Here is a 22,623-nt window from a genome sequence, read left to right as displayed (position 1 = left end):
TGCTGTGCTGGCACGACATTGGACATTGGACATTCAAAAGTGAAAGTCGTGCTAGCACGACATTGGACATTCAAAATCGAATGTTGTGCTAGCACGACATTGGACATTGGACATTCAAAATCGAATGTTGTGCCGGCACGACATTGGACATTGGACATTCAAAAGTGAAAGTCGTGCTAGCACGACATTGGACATTGGACATTCAAAATCGAATGTTGTGCTGGCACGACATTGGACATTGGACATTCAAAATCGAATGTTGTGCTGACACGACATTGGACATTCAAAAGTGAAAGTCGGGCTAGCACGACATTGCACATTGGACATTCAAAATCGAATGTTGTGCTGGTACGACATTGGACATTGGACATTCAAAATCGAAATAGCACGACATTGGGCATTCAAAATAATATGTCGTGCTGGCTAGTTGTCTTGGTAATAAATATAAATTTTGGACCCATGATAGACAGAGACTTCGAATGATCCTCTAAGTTAGATTTGAGCAGTTCACGCGTCCATTAACTGAATAATATGTGGCCAGTATTGTAGTCGAATTGAACTGCTTGTTTTATATTTGAACATTTATTGAGTGCAACATTTATAAAATGTTGCAGATGTTAGCCCCAATAAATTGAAATCCAAATTTATCTTTGCCCGTTGGGAAGATAAGAATTTCACGCATGGACAAATGTTTGAATCTATTTTTCTGAGGTGGCAGAAATATATATATCCGAAATCTTGGACTGGTGATAAGGCTGCAATTCTAATTTGTCCATTCAAATTATTGTGTTAAATAACGACATTCAACTTGGCTTTTATTTTTTAAAATATGGTTTATAATAATTAATAACGTATATCTGTCTATTCATAGTGACCAAATATTATTTAGGCATCCAATGGAAGTGGTAAATATTAAGAGAAAAAATATAATGAAACGACAACCAGTATACAAATAATAATTGTTGGACATAGGTCATTTTTACTCATTAATTATCTGTCAGGAGTACCCTTTAAAATAATACCAAAATTATATGGGATCCCCATGCATCAAAATGTAGCATTATCGCCAATGGTTTATGCATTGACAAGTTTAGCTGTGTGTATGTTGCCTTAATTCACATCCATGTCCGACAATATTATACATTTGAGGTACCTAACACATATTTAACAAAGAAACTTGTAAGTCCGCAACATTGTTATTGAGAGTTGTATTAAAACAATCCTTTCGATTGATATACATACATATTCCCATGTAAATGCAGACACATTCATTCATGTAATATAATTATTCTAAAGCTCTGTAGATAAACACATACTGAAGTGCACATTTGTTGGGTTTATATAATTATTCGCGCTTTGTTTCCTTTCAACCCTTTCAACCATTGTCAGTTCTGCCCAAGATGCCATTTCCAATGGTTCTGGTGTCACATTTTACATGTATACATTGTATATTCTGTAAAACCTATAAGAACTTATGTCGTATGTGATGAAGACGTCATTTTGAATTCTTTAATGTCGATGCGATTGATTATAAAACGCTTTGTCGACTTATAAATATCAACTAGAACTCCGCGAGTCGGATGTGTCGCCTGACGAATTATTTACTGTCGACATTATAGCTGTTAGATTGGCATTTTATTCATTTATAGACAATGATGTTGCCATTTAACTTTCAAGTGTAGGTGGCATTTGAACCCTCAATCAGATAAACCTACGGAATAAGTTTCAGGTTGAAACCTCCTATAGTTTACGAGATATGCCACGGACAAAACCTAAGCAAGAAAATTAACAAAGGGCAATAACTCTAAAAATATGGCAGCAAGAGTAACGGTTCTTGTGCACTCCACTTGCCCTCAATGAGATCTATCTAGTTATGAAGTTTCAAGTTGATACCTCTTATATTCTTCAAGATATGCCCCGGACAAAACTTTAAGCATGAAAATGAACAAAGGGCAATAACTTTAAAACTAAGAAAGCAAGAGTTACTGTTATTGTGCACTGCACTTGCCCTCAATGAGATATATCTAGCTATGAAGTTTCAAGTTGATACCTCTTATATTCTTCAAGATATGCCCCGGACAAAACTTTAAGCATGAAAATGAACAAAGGGCAATAACTTTAAAACTAAGAAAGCAAGAGTTACTGTTATTGTGCACTGCACTTGCCCTCAATGAGATCTATCTACATATGAAGTTTCAAGTTGATACCTCTTATATTCTTCAAGATATGCCCCCGGACAAAACTTTAAGCATGAAAATTAACAAAGGGCAATAATTTTAAAACTAAGAAAGCAAGAGTTACTGTTATTGTGCACTGCACTTGCCCTCCATGAGATCTATCTACATATGAAGTTTCAAGTTGATAACTCTTATATTCTACAAGATATGCCCCGGACAAAACTTTAAGCATGAAAAATAACAAAGGGCAATAACTCTAAAAATATGGAAGCAAGAGTAACAGTTCTTGTGCACTGCACTTGCCCTCAATGAGATCTATGTACATATGAAGTTTCAAGTTGATACCACTAATAGTTTAGGAGATATACTTCGGACAAGCGAAAATGAGACGCGGACGCCGCCGCCGCCGACGCCGCCGACGCCGCCGACAAAAGTAACCCCTATATGTCGTCTTTTCAGGCGACACAAAAAGGTTTATCGAACACAATTATTTCATATAAACTTTACCAAATGAAGACGACGTAGCATGTTCGACTAACTGAGTCGATAAAAAAACAAGTCGACAGGCAAGAATATGTTACTTTATCGACTCATTGACAATATTTTTTTGTGTTTACGTAAAACCAGATAAAAAAGATGAACGGACGATTACATTTATACTTGTAGGAATCATCAATGCATGTCTATATTTTCCATATTTCTTTATATACTGTGGATATAATTATCTTCACTTCCTTTATAAATGGTACTAGATGTGTAGCAGTGGTGTGTAAAAAATAAGCTTATTAAAAATATGCCATTTTGAAAGCATTATCACTGTTTGTCTACATATAATCCACGACCATTCATAAGTTTATTCATTTGAATCTTTTTCTGCATATGTGACATCATATATATATCTGAATCATGCTTAAGTTTCAAATATTGCGATGGAATCGTCATGGCAATGCTCTCTTGGTGTTAATAAATTTTATAATGGTTCATTGCTTTGTGATCTCTGACCATATTCAAATAATTTCAAGACAATATCTCAAACAAACAAAAAATCCGAATATTGCATGCCATCAAAATTAATTTAAAGTCGGTAAAAAAAAACATTCATTCATAAAACATGTAATACATTGATTTGAATGTGCTAACTGCTAGGACGACTTTCACTTTTGAATGTCCAATGTCCAATGTCGTGCCAGCACAACATTCGATTATGAATGTCCAATGTCCAATGTCGTGCCGACACGACAATCGTTTTTGAATGTCCAATGTCCAATGTCCAATGTCGTGCCAGCACAACATTCGATTTTGAATGTCCAATGTCCAATGTCGTGCTAGCACCACTTTCACTTTTGAATGTCCAATGTCCAATGTCGTGCCAGCACAACATTCGATTTTGAATGTCCAATGTCGTGCTAGCACCACTTTCACTTTTGAATGTCCAATGTCTAATGTCGTGCCAGCACAACATTCGATTATGAATGTCCAATGTCCAATGTCGTGCTAGCACGACTTTCACTTTTGAATGTCCAATGTCCAATGTCGTGCCAGCAGAACATTCGATTTTGAATGTCCAATGTCGTGCCGGCACGACAATCGTTTTTGAATGTCCAATGTCCAATGTCATGCCAGCACAACATTCAATTTTGAATGTCCAATGTCGTGCTAGCACGACTTTCACTTTTGAATGTCCAATGTCGTGCCAGCACAACATTCGATTTTGAATGTCCAATGTCCAATGTTGTGCCGGCACGACAATCGTTTTTGAATGTCCAATGTCGTGCCAGCACAACATTCGATTTTGAATGTCCAATGTCCAATGTCGTGCTAGCACGACTTTCACTTTTGAATGTCCAATGTCCAATGTCGTGCCAGCACACCATTTGATTTTGAATGTCCAATGTCCAATGTCGTGCCAGCACAACATTCGATTTTGAATGTCCAATGTCCAATGTCGTGCTAGCATGACTTTCACTTTTAAATGTCCAATGTCCAATGTCGTGCCAGCACAACATTCGATTTTGAATGTCCAATGTCGTGCCGGCACGACAATCGTTTTTGAATGTCCAATGTCCAATGTCGTGCCAGCACAACATTCGATTTTGAATGTCCAATGTCCAATGTCGTGCTAGCACGACTTTCACTTTTGAATGTCCAATTTCCAATGTCGTGCCAGCACAACATTCGATTTTGAATGTCCAATGTCCAATGTCGTGCTAGCACGACTTTCACTTTTGAACGTCCAATGTCCAATGTCGTGCCAGCACAACATTCGATTTTGAATGTCCAATGTCCAATGTCGTGCTAGCACGACTTTCACTTTTGAATGTCCAATGTCCAATGTCGTGCCAGCACAACATTCGATTTTGAATGTCCAATGTCCAATGTCGTATGTTTAGCTAACTTCACACAGCTACAATATACATATATATATACAATATCATACAACACACACATATATATATGTACAATATCATACAATACACACATATATATATATATACAATATCATACAACAACAAAAGTGTTAAATCACAGAAAGAAAACATACAAAACAGAAAAATAATTAGAACATTATTTTTCCGTACGGACGGTTATCATTCTAGACAATCGATGAGGGTTTTAAACTGTTTTTATTCACCTTTACTCAAATGCATTCATTTTAACAAGCATTGGCATACCCGACAAGGGGGCGGATCCATGATCTAACGTCAGATATGACGCCACTTAGCTTTTTGACCACATTGACAAGACAAGTTCATTTGGGCGATCTAAGGTTTGTATATGTGGGGGTCCATTTAGCGCAATATTGTTTATTTGGAACAAAGCTATTTGAATTGTGCGAGTTTAACTATGTGAGTAATTAAATTAAATTTTTGAACTGAATACAACATTTGACGGATCTTACTGTATTCTGTCGTGCGATTGACCATGACCCGTGTGCTTTCCTAAGATATAAGTCCCAACGTATCTGAGATTCTCTATGTTTAAGTTCACACATTTTCTCAGTACTTTTAAATGATATTTCAATAAAGATCAAACGACTACAACTTACCTTAAAACCTATGTCCATAATCCTATCGACCAAGTAAAATGTCTCGTAAACCGAATGGTACATCGGATATGAAGACAATTTTAATTTATTCTGTAAAAGAAAAACACCATTAAATCAATGCATTGAAAACAACATATAAAGAGAGATATATGGAATCTGCAAGTAAACATGTAAAGAGAGATTCAGGGAGCCTGCAAGTAAACATATAAAGAGAGATCCAGGGAGCCTGTAATACATGTAAAGAGAGATCCAGGGAGCCTGTAAAACATGTAAAGAGAGATTCAGGGAGCCTGCAAGTAAACATATAAAGAGAGATCCAGGGAGCCTGTAAAACATGTAAAGAGAGATCCAGGGAGCCTGTAAAACATGTAAAGAGAGATTCAGGGAGCCTTCAAGTAAACATGTAAAGGGAGATCCAATGCGTTTGCTGCAAGTAAACATGTAAAGAGAGATCCAGGGGGTCTGCTGCAAGAAAACAAATAAAGGGAGATCCAGGGAGTCTGCTGCAAGAAAACATATAAAGGGAGATCCAGGGAGTCTGCTGCAAGAAAACATGTAAAGAGAGATCCAGAGAGTCTGTTGCAAGAAAACATGTAAAGAGAGATCCAGGGAGTCTGCTGCAAGAAAACATGTAAAGAGAGATCCACGGAGGCTGCAAGTAAACATGTAAAGAGTCATTCACAGGGAGCAAGTAAACATGTAAAGAGAAATCCAGTGGGTCTGCTGCAAGTAAACATGTAAAGGGAGATCCAGGGAGTCTGCTGCAAGAAAACATGTAAAGGGAGATCCAGGGGGTCTGCTGCAAGAAAACAAATAAAGGGAGATCCAGGGAGTCTGCTGCAAGAAAACATATAAAGGGAGATCCAGGGAGTCTGCTGCAAGAAAACATGTAAAGAGAGATCCAGGGAGTCTGCTGCAAGAAAACATGTAATGAGAGATCCAGGGAGTCTGCTGCAAGAAAACATGTAAAGAGAGATCCAGGGAGTCTGCTGCAAGTAAACATGTAAAGGGAGATCCAGGGGGTCTGCTGCAAGAAAACAAATAAAGGGAGTTCCAGGGAGTCTGCTGCAAGAAAACATATAAAGGGAGATCCAAGGAGTCTGCTGCAAGAAAACATGTAAAGAGAGATCCAGGGAGTCTGCTACAAGAAAACATGTAAAGAGAGATCCAGGGAGTCTGCTGCAAGAAAACATGTAAAGAGAGATCCAAGGAGTCTGCTGCAAGTAAACATGTAAAGGGAGATCCAAGGAGTCTGCTGCAAGAAAACATGTAAAGAGAGATCCAAGGAGTCTGCTGCAAGTAAACATGTAAAGAGAAATCCAAGGAGTCTGCTGCTGCAAGTAAATATGTAAAGAGAGATCCAAGGAGACTGCTGCAAGTAAACATGTTAAGGGAGATCCAAGGAGTCTGCTGCAAGTAAACATGTAAAGGGAGATCCAAGGAGTCTGCTGCAAGTAAACATGTAAAGAGAGATCCAAGGAGACTGCCGCAAGTAAACATGTTAAGGGAGATCCAAGGAGTCTGCCGCAAGTAAACATGTTAAGGGAGATCCAAGGAGTCTGCCGCAAGTAAACATGTAAAGGGAGATCCAAGGAGTCTGCTGCAAGAAAACATGTAAAGGGAGATCCAAGGAGTCTGCTGCAAGTAAACATGTTAAGGGAGATACAAGGAGTCTGCTGCAAGTAAACATGTAAAGGGAGATCCAAGGAGTCTGCTGCAAGTAAACATGTAAAGGGAGATCCAAGGAGTCTGCTGCAAGTAAACATGTAAAGGGAGATCCAAGGAGTCTGCTGCAAGAAAACATGTAAAGGGAGATCCAAGGAGTCTGCTGCAAGTAAACATGTAAAGGGAGATCCAAGGAGTCTGCTGCAAGTAAACATGTAAAGGGAGATCCAAGGAGTCTGCTGCAAGTAAACATGTAAAGAGAGATCCAAGGAGACTGCTGCAAGTAAACATGTTAAGGGAGATCCAAGGAGTCTGCTGCAAGTAAACATGTAAAGGGAGATCCAAGGAGTCTGCTGCAAGTAAACATGTTAAGGGAGATCCAAGGAGACTGCTGCAAGTAAACATGTAAAGGGAGATCCAAGGAGTCTGCTGCAAGTAAACATGTAAAGGGAGATCCAAGGAGTCTGCTGCAAGTAAACATGTAAAGAGAAATCCAAGGAGTCTGCTGCAAGTAAACATTCAGGGAGGCTGCTGCAAGTAAACATCAAAGGATAAATCCGGGGAGCCTGCAGGTTCATATCGAAGTGATCTCAACAGCAACTGCAGCTTAAAAAGATGTATACGTAAATATACAAGTTCATGTACAAGTCTTTGTGCAGTTTTTTTTCGGTAACAACCAGTTTATGTGTCCCTTGTGAACGAGATCATTGTTCCGATGGAGTTGCGGACACGTAACCTGGTGGTAAGACGCTTGACTTTCAACCCCCGGGTCGCAGGTTAGATGCCCGCCTCACCATTAATATACTAAACGTCTCACGGGAGGGACTTTAAATGTACGTACGTTTAGAAACATGGTCCAGTTGCATTAAAGGAGTTTAGTCATAACTTTGATAATCTTTAATATGTATGAACGGTAAGAAATGGCAAAAAGCTGATTTGTTTTCTTTCCTCAGCTATGCTCATATTTAATACTGACTGACGTTTATATCAAAGAATTATGTAGCAAAATATTTTTATTGAAACAGAGGCACGTGTAACTCTAAGCCATGGTTACGTTTAGACTGTGCACAATGCCTCGACTCATACTCGCACGGAGCCAACGCCCATGGATAAGTCAGTGACGTCTAAATGAATGCACACTTGTTGCTTTTGGTATTAAAACTGCGGATGTCAGAATCTATAACCAGCATTATACAACACATACCTTATTCCACGAATAGCGAATATCGACGCAGGGGATCCCGATACGGTCTCGGAACGGCGCGTAGTCGCTTCCAGAACCCGGTAGTTTCACTCTGAAAAGGGTTGGTAGGATATTATGTCCTAAATGTAGACGCGCAAAAAGTATAATATCAATACTTGTGACCATCAAAAAAGGCGGGCAAACTTTAATACTAAACATACCGTATAGCTATACCATCGTATTCGGCTTGACTGGCAATGTGAAATGTATAATGTGTAAATAAAAACAACTATAAATATGCAGTTCTAGTATTGAATACTTCGCAGAATGTTTCGTTTAACCTAACCTGGAATATCACGTACGAAAGATATCTTTGTTCGGAGCATTATATGGTGTTCAAACACAGGTACATAGTTGGAAAGGTGAAAGCGACATTAAACAAAGGAGAGGATAGAACCTTGTGATTACTGATACTTTCAAAACATATAATCACTACTTACTCAGGCCGGTGATATCCTTGCCAGGGGTAGGTATTGTACCAAGTGTCATACACCGTGGACCTTCCAGCCGCTACTTCTGTACTGTTGGGGTTGGGTACCTTCTTCGTGGCAGAGTACAGGGATCGGTAGAGAAGAGGTGTGCCGAGAGCTCGTAAGGTCGAATTTCCTATAAAAGTGATAAAAGTCCTGGCCCTAAATTCTTTAAATATCTTAAGTATAACAGGTTAAATTTCTGTTTAACTATAAGTGGATACAGTGGACCTTCTGGTCTCCAATTATGTACTATTGGGTTAGTTACGTTCATCATGGCAACGAGAACACGTGCTGTATGCGTCACTTAAATGCATTCGGCATGGCCATGGCGATCCGAAAGTAAAATCCGACACAAGCGCAACTGTATACCGATAAAAGGGCTTACAATTCAGCATGTGAAATATCAACCTCCTACACAGAGACCTCCCCTGACAAGCAGAAAAAATCTTTGTCACATTGTGCAAGTCCTATAGCTGGATTTAAGCTATATAAACTTTTTAAATGTTGTTCGCTCTCACTATTTTGAATAGTTTTTTACCGAATTTCATGTATTCAAGGTGCGTTGAGGTTAAAGTGCAAAACAGATAATTGAAATTACAATCTTTACCGACTATTACTGTGGAATGTATCCATACGAATGACTCCTGCAGGCAATGAAATAGAAATGGATTAATACAAAACATTTTTAAACTTGTAAAAAATAATAATTTAAGGACTTACCTTCTACTGCAATGTCGACATTCAAATACGCAACAGCTCTGGCCTGCAGGATCTTCGTATAATGCTGAATACACCATGAAAAAAATACTTTAAAAAACAATCGTTTATACAGTTATTGTTTTGTAAATCTAAATACTTGTAACATTCATTTATGGAGCTGTGCTTTAATAAAATTAATAATTTAGTTTTCATAAACTATATATAATTTATATATCGATAGATAAGAAGTGGTGCGTTATTGTGCGTTACAAAACTAGCAAGGGAGCTGCAAGGCGGAAGTTTCAAGCACGGTCATATGAACCGAAATTGCCTTTCCGGTGTGGATAGGGAAAAAGGGATTTTCTGTGAATATGGCCGTGCAGAAATGATAACATTAATCATGTGTTTCCGGTCCAGATAAAAACATCCGACCCGAGGGCACGCGCGTAACCGGTTTCGATCTTGCCCGAGAGTCTAATTTTCGATCCGGACCGGAATCACATGTTTGATTTTTGTTTTTACATACTTTAATTTATCCAGTTGTGGAAATATTGATGTAGGAAACGCAGTTTTGTACAATTCACGTGCGACGTCGTTTACTGACTTATTGAAGCGTAAGTTCTGATATTTCAATAGAGGGCAACTAAATACAGATTTTTTATCAAAAATATAATAACAAAAAAATGCATCATCTAATTAAACGCTGTTTTAGGGAAACTATTTGAAGTCAATATTTAAAGAAAAACTACTACACATTATGAAAGTCCGTTGTTTACCTCACTTTTTCACAAATTGAAAATTTAAGGTACTGAAGAAAAGACAAGTGTTTCCGGTCCGGATAAAAAAATCTGACCTTCGAGCACACAATGTGGCCTCGTAACCGGCTTCCTCACGTGCTCGTGTGTTCGGACCGAAATCATATGGTATGTATTATCACAGTTTGCCCTTATTTCGCCAATGAAATCGCTGTATTGCGTTTAAAGTTTGAAAAGTATTTCACATAAACTGACCAGACGCCTTGATATGGAGATAAGTGACAAAATAGGTCAAACTGTAAATTTGTATGCATTTTGAAAAAAAAATATGGAACATATCACGGCGCTGTAATATATTCAATAAAATTTAAAGTTTGAACGACAACTAATACTTAATGATTGGACATTATTATTCATTGTTGTTATCTTGGGTTTCATCAGCACATGTTGAGTTAAGATAACAATTTCATATTCGTATACATGTTCTTGTGACCATATACTGACATCCACTTTCTTGAATCATCAACAATTTTCGAATTCGTTATCTAAGATTGATTGAGAAACACAACGCTGAAACATACAACATCCCAAACATTTTACCTCGAATTGCTCTACCTCGTTCTACTTTCTATTATTGTATAATTGTACTCGAACCTCGACCCATTCTATGGAGCCCACGAGCCCATACTCCTCCGCTCCCCAACTACAGAATATGATGCTTCTTCTTGGTCGCCATTTTCCTGTGAAATAAATAGGAAAGCTTGGGCTGGGACTGTGGCTGTGGCTGGGGCCATTTTACCCACGAATGTCAGGCACATTACCGTAAGATGAAGATATCCAGTTAAATATTGGAATGGATGACACAAACTAAACTAAAAGTTGTACTTGCAAAAATCTAGCATCAATTGTGTCGATAATTTCATACAAACAGAACATTTCGTACCTGACTTTACTAGTTGTCCTATAACCCTGGACATCTCCATCATGGTAGCCGTCCCACTAGAGGGGTCCAACGCTCCGAAAACCCACGCGTCTCTATGGTTACCCACCAACACGTAACGGTCTGATATATACAAACTTGTAAGTGTTTACGTCAAATTCTAACACAGCATCCATTTCAAGTAGAATCAAGAAAATTTCTTTTTTTTAAACTATGGCTTTTTCATAAGGTTACATTGGTCCCAGATTGAATATATAATGTTTTAAAGTTACTGTAATTATATCACAAAATGTCTATAATAACCTTCTTCTGTTATTGTTGTTGTTGTTGTTGATTTTGTTAATGTTGTTATTGGTGTTGCTGTTGCCGTTTTTGTTATTGATGTTGCTGATGTTGCTGTTGCTATAAATATGGATGGCGATGACTTTGGAGTGGGTCTTAATGAACTGATTCATTTCATTTAAGACGGAAGAATGATGTGCTCAGGTGAGCTTTTATACTCACCGGGTTCTACGGCGCCCCGTATGATGCCCATGACGTTATAGGTGGTCACGACCTTGGAATGGGTGGTTATGAATATACGGGCCTTCCTAAAATAGGACGTACAGGCACGTGACGGGAGTAACTGCTTCAAATTGTTCTTGACCTTTTCTATGATAACAAGAATATTGTCATTTATTTCGTGGTTATTGAAGTTACAACATGCGGTGAGAATATGAAAACCAAAAATGTTTCGTCCGAGTTTGAAGCCAGGTCTAGAGCTCATTCAGCACACATTTTCTGATATGTGTAACTTTGATGTTTTCTATCGAAAAGATCAAAGTGTGTTTCCGTTTATTTGTCAAATATACATCCCAGTGAAGTTTTACAGCCCGCAGACATGCACAGTCGCATAATTAAAAAGATCTTTTTTTATTAGTTAAACACCTATCCAAAAGTCTATAAATCTCCCATGGTGCGAAGTACACCTACCATCCCTGGTTCTGGAATGCGTCACCGAATCTGTAGGTAACATTCATCTTTCCCCGCCAGTCTTCAGGGACCACACCACCGGCCAAAGATCTGCAGAGAAAAGTTTACAAACAATGTTTTATAAAGTGTGTGTTTGTGTGTGTGAATGGGGGGTGGGTGGGGGCTTTATCTATAGAGGGTATGAGTAAGTCCAAAACACTCAAAGTATTCTATGTGTACATATAGCAGTCCATGACAATGAATTATATCTATGATGTTAGTTTTTTCCCAGACTACTATTTAGGCCCTAAATTGCACAGCTTTACTCAACACGAAGTGGTACAAAACACGTAGCTGACCGCATGAGTTCTATGGCGATGCCGTAGCCGACCGGATGGCAAGGGATGCCCGGCATGTACTCGTTAGGGTCACGCTTACGATACGCCCATTCTGAAACACAAACACACATCACGAATTTATATACTTAATTATACTTTTAATTATTCAAGAATGGGTCATACGTAAACAAGCTAGACTTCATGTGTTAGACTTCATGCGCTAAAAATACGCAGTTTTGATAATAACCTTTCGCTGTGATAGCCACGTAATGGTTATAGCAATGACCGATCTACCGATGGTACCCGCCCCCTCCCCTACACTTCCCGATACCAATACCCCAACCACTCACCCTTTCCAATACCCCAACCACTCACCCTTTCCAATACCCCAACCACTCACCCTTTCCAATACCCCAACCACTCACCCTTTCCAATACCCCAACCACTCAACCTTTCCAATACCCCAACCACTCACCCTTTCCAATACCCCAACCACTCACCCTTTCCAATACCCCAACCACTCACCCTTTCCAATACCCCAACCACTCGATCACCCGTTCTCGCAACCACTCACCCTTTCTCGCATAAACAAACTATAACGTCGTCGCACTGTCAAAGTAAGCATTGTAATTCATTATTTATTCACTTAGTTTACCTGTTGCTGGGTAGCCCGGTGTCAGAGGGTCACCAACCCCGATGTAAATGGACCCCCGCTGAGCCCCAGAAGGTGGCAACCACCAGTCATTCGGATAGACTTTGTCTACATCGCCCGCTGTGATGTCATCCGGGTCAGAATATAGAATGATCCCTATGGCACCCCGAATCTCTGCTTGCTTTACCTGTTTTTGAATCAAAGGAGAAAACAACAAGAGCGCCGTGGAGCGAATGCTTGTCTGTTTTTGACTTCCATTTCATTGTTTAAGTATATTGTATGAAAGTTGTTATTTTCAATATTGTATTCACAATATGTCGTAATATTTCTAGGACAAATAATTTTCAGCATCTATTGTTTTATTTTATAACAGAAAAGTAATTCATCACCCGGGTACAAAAATGACCCTAAGACAATAAAACATATACGGTGGTATAGAGGTTACATGTGGGATTTTTTTTTTTATATCGTGGCCACGACTTGCTTACTCGTTCCCACGACATCGTATGTCTATGCGACCACTAACTCGTTCCCACGACATCGCATGTCTTTGCGACCACTAACTCGTTCCCACGACGTCGCATGTCTTTGCGACCACTAACTCGATCCCACGACATCGCATGTCTATGCGACCACGAACTCGTTCACACGACATCGCATGTCTTTGCCACCACTAGCTCGTTCCCACGACATCGCATGTCTTTGCGACCACTGACTCGTTTCCAAGACATCGCATGTCTTTGCGACCACTAACTCGTTCCCACGACATCGCATGTCTATGCGACCACTGACTCGTTCCCACGACATCGTATGTGTTTGCGACCACTGACTCGTTCCCACGACATCGTATGTCTATGCGACCACAAACTCGTTCCCACGACATCGTATGTCTTTGCGACCACTAACTCGTTCCCACGACATCGCATGTTTTGCGACCACTAACTCGTTCCCACGTATGTCTATGCGACCACTAACTCGTTTCCAGGACATCGTATGTCTTTGCGACCACTAACTCGTTCGTATGTCTTTGCGATCACTAACTCGTTTACACGACATCGTATATCGTGCGACCACTAACTCGTTTCAACGACTTAGTCATCTCTACGTTGTGGCCAAGGCGAACTATGTCGTGGTGAGGAAGTCGTGGCCACAAGATAAAAAGTCACTCACTTTAGTTCTATGCCTTCGTTGAATTAACCTTATGTGGACTCATTATCTCCAATAGTTTACAACACAAGGCAAATAGTTAAAATATTAACCAAACAATAACATAGAATTAAAGATGCATAATTGATAGTTATATTAGAATGTACTTTGTTAAAGATTTCGTCGCACTCGAGTGGAGTAAACCGTGATGCCAAATCCAAGTGTCTCCCAAACATGCTGCTTATATCTATATATGGTGTCTCTCTTCTAAAACCGTATCATCGCGGCTGAAGGTGGGTTACGACTCAGTATTGAAAACTCGCTATACTCACTAAACACAAACATTATCATGGTAATGTTTTACATGAATCAAACCCCTACCTTATCCCCTCGGAAGATCTTTCCGTACCTCGCCAAGACAATTTTGCCTTTGACAGAGACAGATGTGTTCTGTTCTAGGTACTCATGGTCCTCAACCCGCCCATAATTCACATACACAATCACGCCCTGAAAGAAATAATGGTCACAGGATGGCCTTCTTTAACTTAAAATTATTTCTGTGGAATAAGGGTGCTCTTATTTTGTGGTTTCGTATCGCGTGTCAGACACGGGCTACGTGGTACTTTTTGTGAGAAAGGGCTACAGGGTTATTCTGGTGAGAAATAGCTACAGGGTACTTCTGGTGAGAAATGGCTACGCTACGGGGTACTTCGGGTCAGAAATGGCTGCAGGGTACTTCTGGTGGAAAATGGCTACAGGATACGTCTGGGTGAGAAATGGCTACATGATACTTATGGGTGAAATGGCTACAGTATACTTATGGGTGAAATGGCTAAAGTATACTTATGGGTGAAATGGCTACAGTATACGTCTGGGTGAGAAATGGCTACATGATACTTATGGGTGAAATGGCTACAGTATATTTATGGGTGAAATGGCTACAGGATACGTCTGGGTGAGAAATGGCTACATGATACTTATGGGTGAAATGGCTATAGTATACTTATGGGTGAAATGGCTACAGTATACTTATGGGTGAAATGGCTACAGTATACTTATGGGTGAAATGGCTACAGTATACTTATGGGTGAAATGGCTACATGATACTTATGGGTGAAATGGCTACAGTATACTTATGGGTGAAATGGCTACAGGGTACTTCTGGTAAGAAAGAGATACAGGATACTTCTGGGTGTGAAATGGCTACAGTATACTTATGGGTGAAATGGCTACAGGGTACTTCTGGTAAGAAAGAGATACAGGATACTTCTGGGTGAGAAATGGCTACAGTATACTAATGGGTGAAATGGCTACAGGGTACTTCTGGTAAGAAAGAGATACAGGATACTTCTGGGTGAGAAATGGCTACAGTATACTTATGGGTGAAATGGCTACAGGGTACTTCTGATAAGAAAGAGATACAGGATATTTCTGGGTGAGAAATGGCTACAGTATACTTATGGGTGAAATGGCTACAGGGTACCTCTGGTAAGAAAGGGCTACAGGGTACTTTAGGTCGAGAAATGGCTGCAGGATACTTCTGGGTGAGAAATGGCTACAGTATACTTATGGGTGAAAGGGCTACAGGGTACCTCTGGTAAGAAAGGGCTAAAGGGTACTTTAGGTCGAGAAATGGCTGCAGGATACTTTTGGGTGATAAATGGCTACAGTATACTTATGGGTAAAATGGCTACAGGGTACCTCTGGTAAGAAAGGGCTACAGGGTACTTTAGGTCGAGAAATGGCTGCAGGATACTTTTGGGTGAGAAATGGCTACAGTATACTTATGGGTGAAATGGCTACAGTATACTTATGGGTGAAATGGCTACAGGGTACTTCTGGTAAGAAAGGGCTACAGGGTACTTTAGGGTGAGAAATGGCTGCAGGATACTTTTAGGTGAAAGTGCTACAGAATAATTCTGCGTGAAAGTGCTACTATAAGCGAGATGTTCAGTATACTTCTAGTGAGAAATGACTGCAGGATACTTCTGGTTAGAAAGAGCTACAGGGTACTTCTATTGTGAAGGGGCTACAGGGTTCTTCTGGTGAGAAAGGGACACGGGGTATTTCTAGGTGAAAGGGCTACATGGTATTTCTGGTTAGAAAGGGATACAGGGTATTTCTGGGTGAAAGGGCTACTATGCGATGTGTACAGGGTACTTCCGGTGTTAAAGGGCTACAGGGTATTGGGCAACTAAGCGATATGTTCAGGGTGCTTCTGGTGAGAAAGGACTTCATGGTACTTTCGGTGTAAAAAAGCTACAGGGTTCTTTTGGTAATAGTGGGACATAGGGTACTTCGAGTTAAAGGGTTACTAAGTCAAGATGTTCAGGGAACTTCTGTTGTGAAAGGGTTTCTATAGATGCGAGATGCACAATGTACTTCCGTTAGGGCTATTAAGACTCAGGTTACTATCGGGAAAGATGTACAGGGTACTCCCGGTGTGAAAGAGCTACTAAGCGAGATGTGCAGGTACTTCCGGTGTGAAGTATTAACTAAGCGAAATGTACAGGGAACTTCAGGTGTAAAAGAGCTACTTAACGAGATGTACAGAATACTTCTGGGTAAATAGCTACTAAGCGAGATGTACAGGGTACCTATGGCGTAAAAGATCTAAATAGCTACTTAACACTGCAATGCATTGTCATTTTTATCTGGAAGGACCATTACGCAAGAAGGATAATGTACTTTAATACTTATTATCCAAGGGGCTACTAAGCAAGACGTACACCCCACGCGTTAATTCACGACAGAAAGGAGAAGGATTCAATCTCCGAGGCGGTGAATACCCATTGAACGACGGTATATTGAGTTAATCTAATTTCCCCAGGCAAAAAAAGGCGATATATTGAGATTACCTGAATATCTCCTGGCGGCGAATACGCATTGAAGGGCGGTACCACGCCAGTCTTATTCTCCTCCGGGGTCAGTATCGGCTCGGTCAGGTTCGACTTGTACATCGAGTTGCCCTGATCATCCAAAAGTTCGACGTAGTTGAGGTTCGACATGTTAGGGTAGGATAGTTGGACCTTGTAAGGAGCCAGGACCACGTGGTCAAGCCCATTTTCTTCCCAGAATTCCTTCAACTTCCGGCCTAATTCGTGGTTCTCATCCGTCCCGCCAAGATGCGGTTTCTCAGTCAACATCCTTTTAAAGATCAGTATATAAATGATAACATTATAATTATTAGATTTATTTTTATTTCACAAGAACGTAAATTGGAGGGGGCAAGATTTTTAAGCTTCTAAATCGTCGCCAGTCTCAAGCACGGAGACTTGGTACAGGTCTGTGAACAAATTGCAGAAAGGCACTCATCGGCATTAGTTAACATGCATTAGGGTAAATATGGTAAATTAATTCGTGACTTTTCACGCTTGCCGTTATATATTTATGATATATGGAAAGTTTGGTATACATTTTGAACTTGGAATGATTAGACACTTTGAAAAAGGGTAACTTGAGACTAAGCTGTGATACATGTTAAACTTGAAGTAAGACACTGTGGTACATGGTTAACTTGGGGTATGATACTGTGATACATGGTAAACTTTGGGTTAGACACTGTGATATGTGGTAAACTTGATGTATGGCACTGTGATATCTGGCCTATGACAAGGTGATGCATGGTTAACTTGGGGTAAGACAATGTGATACATGGTGAACTTGGGGTAAGACACTGTGATACATGGTTATCTTGGCGTATGACACTCTGATACATGGTGAACTTGGGGTAAGACACTGTGATACATGGTTAACTTGGGGTAAGACACTGTGATACATGGTTAACTTGGCGTATGACACTGTGATACATGGTGAACTTGGGGTAAGACACTGTGATACATGGTGAACTTGGAGTATGACACTGTGATACATGGTGAACTTGGGGTAAGACACTGTGATACATGGTGAACTTGGGGTAAGACACTGTGATACATGGTGAACTTGGGGTAAGACACTGTGATACATGGTTAACTTGGCGTATGCCACTGTGATACATGGTGAACTTGGGGTAAGACGCTGTGATACATGGTAAACTTGGGGTAAGACACTGTGATACATGGTTAACATGGCGTATGGCACTGTGATACATTGTAAAGTTGGGGTAAGACACTGTGATACATGGTTAACTTGGGGTATGACACTGCGATACATGGTTAACTTGGGATAATACACTGTGATAATGGTTAACTTGGGGTAAGACACTGTGATACATGGTTTACACGGCGTATGACACTGTGGTGCATGGTAAACTTAGGGTATGACACTGTGATGCATGGTAAACTTGGTGTAAGACATTGTGATGCATGGTAAACTTGGTGTAAGACATTGTGATGCATGGTAAACTTGGTGTATGACATTGTGATGCATGGTAAACTTGGTGTATGACATTGTGATGCATGGTAAACTTGGGGTATGACACTGTGATACATGGTAAACTTGGGGTATGACACTGTGATACATGGTAAACTTGGGGTATGACATTGTGATGCATGGTAAACTTGGGGTATGACACTGTGATACATGGTAAACTTGGGGTATGACACTGTTGAACATTGTAAACTTGGGATATGGCACTGTCATACCTGGTGAACTTGAAGTAGGGTACGGTGATACCTGGTAAACTTGGCCAATGACAATGTGAGGCATGGTTAACTTGGCGTATGACACTGTGATACATGGTACACTTGTATGCCACTGTTATTCTTGGTTAAGTTGGGGTATGCCACTGTTATACATGGTAAACTTGGGTTAAAACACTGTGCTACATGGTAACCTAGGGATTTGACACTGTGATACATGATAAACTTGGTGTATGACACTGTGATACATGGTAACCTAGGGATTTGACACTGTGATAGATGGTAAGCTTGAGATTAGACACTGTAATACATGGAAAACTTGGCGTATGACACTGTGATACATGAAATACTTAGCGTATGCCACTGTGATACATGGTAATCTTGGTGTATGTCACTATAATACATGGTTAATACATGGTTAGCCTGCTGTTAGCCACCGTCATATATGTTAAACTTGAACAATACCACTGGAATACATTCTAAACTTGGTGTGTGACACTGTGTTACGTGTTGAATTTGGCGTAAAACACTGTGATACATGGTTTACTTGGCGTATGACACTGTGACACATGGTTGAATTGGTGTAAGACACTACATGGTTGAATTGGTGTAAGACACTGTGTTACATGGATTTCTTCTCGTAAGACATTGTGATACAAGGTAAACTTGGCGTATGTCACTGTGCTGCATGGTTTAATTTGCTTATGACACTGTGGTTCATTGTAAACTTGGCGTATGTCACTGAGATATATCGTAAACTTGGCGTATGCCTCTGTGATGCATGGTTTAATTGGCGTATGTCACTGTGATGCATGGTAAACTTGGTTTATGTCACTGTGATACATGGATTTCTTGGCGTAATACACTGTGATACATGATTTACTTGACGTTAGACACTGTGATACATGGTAACCTTGGTGTATGTCACTGTGATACATGATTAAACTTGGCGTATGGCACTGTCATACATGGTTTAATTGGCGTATGACACTGTGATACGTGGTAACCTTACCGTATGTCACTGTGATACATGGTAATCTTGGCGTATTTCACTGTGATACATGGTAAACTTAGTGTATGTCACTGTGATACATGGATTTCTTGTCGTAAGACACTGTGATACAAGGTTTACTTGGCGTAAGACACTGTGATACATGGTAACCTTGGTGTATGTCACTGTGATACATTATTAAAATTGGCGTATGGCACTGTGATACATGGTTTAATTGGCGTATGACACTGTGATACGTGGTAACCTTGGCGTATGTCACTGTGATACATGGTAATCTTGGCGTATTTCACTGTGATACATGGTTTAATTGGCGTATGACACTGTGATACATGTTAAACTTGGCGTATATCACTGTGATACATGGTTTAATTGGCGTATGTCACTGTGATACATGGTTTAATTGGCGTATGTCACTGTGATACATGTTAAACTTGGCGTATGTCACTGTGATGTATGGATTTCTTGGCGAAAGACACTGTGATACATGGTTTACTTGGCGTAAGACACTGTGATACATCGTTACCTTTGTGTATGTCACTGTGATACATGATTAAACTTGGCGTTTGGCACTGCGATACATGGTTTAATTGGCGTAAGACACTGTGATACATGGTAACCTTGGCGTTTGTCACTGTGATACATGTTACACTTGGCGTATCTCACTGTGATGCATGGATTTCTTGGCGTAAGACACTGTGATACATGGTTTACTTGGCGTAAGACACTGTGATACATGGTAATCTTGGTGTATGTCACTGTGATACATTATTAAACTTGGCGTATGGCACTGTGATACATGGTTTAATTGGCGTATGACACTGTGATACTTGGTAACCTTGGCGTATGTCACTGTGATACATGGTAATCTTGGTGTATGTCACTGTGATACATTATTAAACTTGGCGTATGGCACTGTGATACATGGTTTAATTGGCGTATGACATTGTGATGCATGTTAAACTTGACGTATGTCACTGAGATATATGGTAAACTTGGCGAATGTCACTTAGATACGTGGATTAATTGGTGTATGTCACTGTGATACATGGTTTAATTGGCGTATGTCACTGTGATACATGTTAAACTTGGCATATGTCACTGTGATGCATGAATTTCTTGGCGTAAGACACTGTGATACATGGTTTACTTGGCGTAAGACACTGTGATACATGGTAATCTTGGTGTATGTCACTGTGATACATTATTAAACTTGGCGTATGGCACTGTAATACATGGTTTAATTGGCGTATGACACTGTGATACTTGGTAACCTTGGCGTATGGCACTGTGATACATGGTAGATTTTGCTTATGTCACTATAATACATGGTTTAATTGGCGTATGACACTGTGATACATGTTAGACTTGGCGTATGTCACTGAAATATATGGTAAACTCGGCGAATGTCACTGTGATACGTGGTTTAATTGGCGTATGTCACTGTGATACATGGTTTAATTGGCGTATGTCACTGTGATGCATGGATTTTCTTTGGCTGGCGTAAGACACTGTGATACATGGTTTAATTGGCGTATGTCACTGTGATTCATGATAAGCTTGGCGAATGTCACTGTGATGCATGGATTTCTTGGCGTAAGAAACTGCAATACATGGTTTACTTGGCGTAAGACACTGTGATACATAATAACCTTGGTGTTTGTCACTGTGATACATGATTAAACTTGGCGTATGTCACTGTGACACATGGTTTAATTGGCGTATGACACTGTGATACATGGTAACCTTGGTGTATGGCACTATGATACATGTTAAATTTGGCGTATATCACTGTGATAATGGTTTAATTGGCGTACGACACTGTGATACATGGTAACCTTGGCGTATGGCACTGTGATACATGTAAAACTTGGCGTATGTCAATGTGATACATGTTAAACTTGGCGTATGTCACTGTGATACATGGTTTAATTGGCGTATGACACTGCAATACATGGTAACTGACTTACGCTTAACTTGGCACGCTTAACACAGATCTGTGATAAATTTGTGATGCATGATAAGTTCTACCTTAGATATTTGTGATAATTGTATTTAAAAAGCATAGAGCGTATAACTGCGGTAATTGTATGGTAAGCTTTGAGCTTTATAAGGAATTCAACGGTAAACATACTTAAGATTTTGTCTTATTTTGTCGGAATTCATGCCGTTGATAAGCAGTTTCGAAATTTCTGGATCAGCATCTTTCATCAGTTCTTCCGGAAATCCATGAACAGGATCGTTTGTTTCCATCTCCGGACACGTAGCATACCGACCAATCAGAATTCCGACTACAAAAGCGACTATCGCCACGACGATCGTAAGGATGATTATGCAGCGATTGTTACGTGACTGACTTCGTCTGTAGTACACATTTTCAGTGGAACTGTGCAATTCTTCCATTTTTAACTTTTATACGAATAATGAAGTACATTAAATACACAAACGAAAAACACTCTTGCTGTGGTAACACTAGGCACTCCAGTAACCCTTCAGAAACCGGTGAAAGTTAATTAACTAGTATCATCCATAGTTTCATTTGTAAATTTCCAGTCTGCAAACAATTGAATTGCAAGTAACGGTTTACGATTATGATTTTGTATCAACAGTGTTCACTGACGCATGACCATACATGTATGAATCACATTGCAATGTGCAAAACGATGACTAGTGTGACCTAGTTACTGCATGTGGCATGCTATTTGACCTTTGAACGTCAAATATTATTATAAATGATTAATCATCATATCCAAGTGATACATGATACTACATCTGAAATTAATTTATCACAGTTCCGACCGAACTTGCACTGATCTATGTCTCTGTTTGGTTTGAAACTAATACAGAAATTCGTTTATATACTTCATAGTTGCGTACACAAATCATACACTTTTTATTGCAAACTTATTTCATTTCTGCGCCAAGAAAGAAATCTGGTTAAATTTGCAC

At 39.8% G+C, this 22,623-nt stretch overlaps 1 protein-coding gene across 1 annotated transcript in view; it reads right to left on the bottom strand.

Annotated features, from left to right (window-relative positions):
* The window catches only part of LOC128208962 (N-acetylated-alpha-linked acidic dipeptidase 2-like), a 28,911-nt gene extending 6,288 nt beyond the window's left edge, over positions 1-22,623 (bottom strand). The window contains exons 1-13 of the mRNA XM_052912713.1: positions 21,809-22,623; positions 16,944-17,232; positions 14,467-14,592; positions 12,943-13,126; positions 12,309-12,399; positions 11,971-12,060; positions 11,503-11,588; positions 11,002-11,121; positions 10,713-10,798; positions 9,325-9,388; positions 8,572-8,737; positions 8,093-8,183; positions 5,224-5,313 (exon numbers count right to left, since the gene is read on the bottom strand). Of these exons, the coding sequence (XP_052768673.1) occupies positions 5,224-5,313; positions 8,093-8,183; positions 8,572-8,737; positions 9,325-9,388; positions 10,713-10,798; positions 11,002-11,121; positions 11,503-11,588; positions 11,971-12,060; positions 12,309-12,399; positions 12,943-13,126; positions 14,467-14,592; positions 16,944-17,232; positions 21,809-22,077 (1,752 nt within the window). The 5' untranslated portion in view covers positions 22,078-22,623. The remainder of the gene's footprint in view (positions 1-5,223; positions 5,314-8,092; positions 8,184-8,571; positions 8,738-9,324; positions 9,389-10,712; positions 10,799-11,001; positions 11,122-11,502; positions 11,589-11,970; positions 12,061-12,308; positions 12,400-12,942; positions 13,127-14,466; positions 14,593-16,943; positions 17,233-21,808) is intronic.

This window comes from Mya arenaria, chromosome 11, assembly GCF_026914265.1.
Source record: "Mya arenaria isolate MELC-2E11 chromosome 11, ASM2691426v1".
In the NCBI taxonomy this organism is placed as follows: domain Eukaryota; kingdom Metazoa; phylum Mollusca; class Bivalvia; order Myida; family Myidae; genus Mya; species Mya arenaria.
The sequence above is the reverse complement of the archived record's forward strand: the minus strand, read 5'-3'. Positions and strand labels throughout refer to the sequence as shown.